The sequence below is a fragment of the Poromitra crassiceps genome (assembly GCF_964638095.1).
Source record: "Poromitra crassiceps genome assembly, chromosome: 22".
Taxonomy (NCBI): domain Eukaryota; kingdom Metazoa; phylum Chordata; class Actinopteri; order Beryciformes; family Melamphaidae; genus Poromitra; species Poromitra crassiceps.
This window is the reverse complement of record NC_139647.1, coordinates 18510643-18513404: the sequence shown is the minus strand read 5'-3', so window position 1 is coordinate 18513404 and position 2762 is coordinate 18510643. Positions and strand designations below refer to the sequence as shown.

The 2762-nt window shown below is 41.6% G+C and overlaps 1 protein-coding gene across 2 annotated transcripts in view; it reads right to left on the bottom strand.

The window, feature by feature from the left end:
- Positions 1-212: 212 nt before the first annotated feature.
- Positions 213-2762, bottom strand: part of LOC310795948 (lysozyme C-like) — a 2832-nt gene continuing 282 nt past the window's right edge. For both annotated transcript variants that reach the window (XM_083658057.1, XM_083658058.1), the window contains 4 exons: positions 2606-2762; positions 2062-2220; positions 1299-1377; positions 213-1178 (listed from right to left, as the gene is read on the bottom strand). The exon at positions 2606-2762 is cut by the window's right edge. In XM_083658057.1, the coding sequence (XP_083514183.1) occupies positions 1112-1178; positions 1299-1377; positions 2062-2220; positions 2606-2747 (447 nt within the window). In that variant the 5' untranslated portion in view covers positions 2748-2762 and the 3' untranslated portion in view covers positions 213-1111. The remainder of the gene's footprint in view (positions 1179-1298; positions 1378-2061; positions 2221-2605) is intronic.

Below are 2762 nucleotides of genomic sequence, written 5' to 3'. Positions count from 1 at the left end.
GAATTTATTTCGATGTTTTTGGTATTAGTCAATATAGTTATATGATCGTTATTATATTTTGAAAAGACATTGGCCTATATAACCTATTGTTGGTTTATCTTGAGTGAACATTCTCTTCATAAGACACTGTTATCAATGTCAGTGTCAAAGACAGTCACAAAGTGCAGGCTACACGAACAAATCGAGTTTATTTGACAAGGCAAAACATATTGAGAACCCTGCCGATATCTGTGGAATTGGAATATTCCAGGCAGTCACAAATGAGACAGTGCTGTTTATAACTTTTGCTTGCATGTGAAATACTTCTTAAAGTGTTTACTGTAAATGATTGGTTTACAAGACAAATATGGAAGTGCCAGAACAGACACATATATAGAAGTGCCAGCAGCTGACTCCCACCTATTGAGAAGGAGCGTCTGTGCTCGTGATCTTCCACTGATTCTGCAGCTTTTTCCAGCGGGGACTGGCACTGGAGGAGATAATTACGTGCCACTTTTTCCAGATGCATTTCTAAGAGGTGGTGACTGAGGACAGGAGCAATTTAAGACACAAATCACAGCTTTTATTAGGGAGAAATATAACAATCATGTGGGAAATCATCGGTGAAAACAAGAAAAAGGAAATTGTGAAAGTATATTAAAATAGTTTCACTGTGGTGTTCATTCAGTGTGTTTATTGTCTGGTCGAGGCTGCTCTTTGTCAGTTCCCTCTGCTGCCTGAGGGAGGCACACTGTCTATAAGCAAAAAAAGCCTGCAGAGAGAGAGAGAGAGAGAGAGAGAGAGAGAGAGAGAGGGAGAGAGAGAGGAGAGAGCGAGCGAGCGAGAGCTGATGTGGTCGTGGACAATGCAGGAGGGGACTTTTGTCAATTGTGTGTGTGTGTGTCTTAAGTAGCGACATTATGCTAATAATTTTTCCTTGTACTGTGTGTGTGTGTGTGTGTGTGTGTGTGTGTGTGTGTGTGTGTGTGTGTGCGCGTGCGCGTGTGCGTGCGTGTGCGTGTGCGTGTGCGTGTGTGTGTGTGTGTGTGTGCGTGTGCGTGTGTGTGTGTGTGTGTGTGTGCGTGTGCATGTGCGTGAGTGCGTGCATGTTGGTTCATCCTGGTTCCAGGTCTTAGAGGCCACATCCTGCTAGATAGGGGCTGACGTCCTGGTTCTTACAGTGTTTACGCCAAGCCACCCTGCAACCAGCATAAATAAATACATACTGAGCCTTCTTTCATCATATGGAAAGGTACATAACCGAAGCATAACAGTCCAGTTAAAGAAAGCTTATTTGTTGGTTATGTGTCAGTGCCTACCATGCTCCGATGCCTTGGGGGTCACGAACTACACGTTTGGCACAGTTGATAGCAACACTGATGTCATCAGTTAGAAGCTCTGTGAGAAAAAGAGGAAATCTGTATTATATACTATTAGTCCAGTAAAAATGTCACTTGACCTCACACTAATTGCAACAAAACCAAACTCAACTGATTTTGTATCCTCAATATGTCCTCAATGAAGGAAAAAAAGTGTTAAGGAAATGTATGAAGGGAAATTTTTGAAAATTACCTATATGATGCTACCAAAAACGTTTTTTAATTTATTTTTTAACATTTTATTTATTTATTTATTTTATTTTATTTGTTTTCTCCTTGAAGCAAAAAACACATACAGGATATAAGTGATGACATTTATGGCACATAAAAATAAAAATAAAAGGCTTCCATAGGCTTCCATAGGCTACCATCATATTTAGGTCATTTTCAAAACTTTCCCTTCATACATTTCCTTATATATATATATACAGTATATATATCCTGCCCCTCCCATCAACAATGAATACTGCCTTTCTTTCCCTAACAGGGATAGGGAACATTGATTTAGCCTTTTGATTGGTCCCGCCCCTCACTGCATTATGTAGGGATATACTGGGATATATATTTGGATCTTACAGCACAACAACTTTGCTGTTTCAGATCGACAGAAAATATGCAAATCTATTATAAAATTGCTAAAACTGGTTTGAAATGGCTAGATGAGACTGTGGACCTCACTAAAACGTTGGTGCACGTGACTGACCGCTGCACTTGATGGCGCAGGCGTTCTTGCTGGGGGTGCGGTTGTCTTTGCACCACCAACGGCTGTTGATCTGGAAGATGCCATAGTCAGTGGAGCCATCCGAGTTGTGGTTGATCGCTTTGGTGTTGTAGCTCGATTCCCACCTGGTCGCGCAAACCCCTGAGCAAACACAGCAAGGTCACAGACAGACAGACAGAGAAGATGAGAGACATCATCCAGACGTCTTCTGTCTTAAGGGTCAAAGACTTTGTTTAACCTCATCTCATTCTGAAAATAAAGTGCATGCAAATGAGTAACACAATTCAAACTCGATTCAAACTGCGATTCATGTCATCACCAAGTTTTCCTTGCTTATAGAACTTAAAAATTGGTCAGAAATCAGCCTCTGCAGTTTGGGAAATTGCAGAAGTTCATATTGTGATTTTTTTCAAATGAAATATGCAGATTATTTTATTTATAAATATACTGTACATGAAGACACACACACACACACACACACACACACACACACACACACACACACACTTCGCAGTCTGCTACTCACAGTTAGCCAGGCTGATGCCACGGTAGCCATCCATGCCATTGTCCTTCAGCGCCCTGGCCCACTTACAGCGCTCATACTGTTTGGCCCTGACCACAGCCAGCAGCAGCACCGACACCAGCAGCACAAACATCAGGCTCTTCATGCTGATATTTGGGTT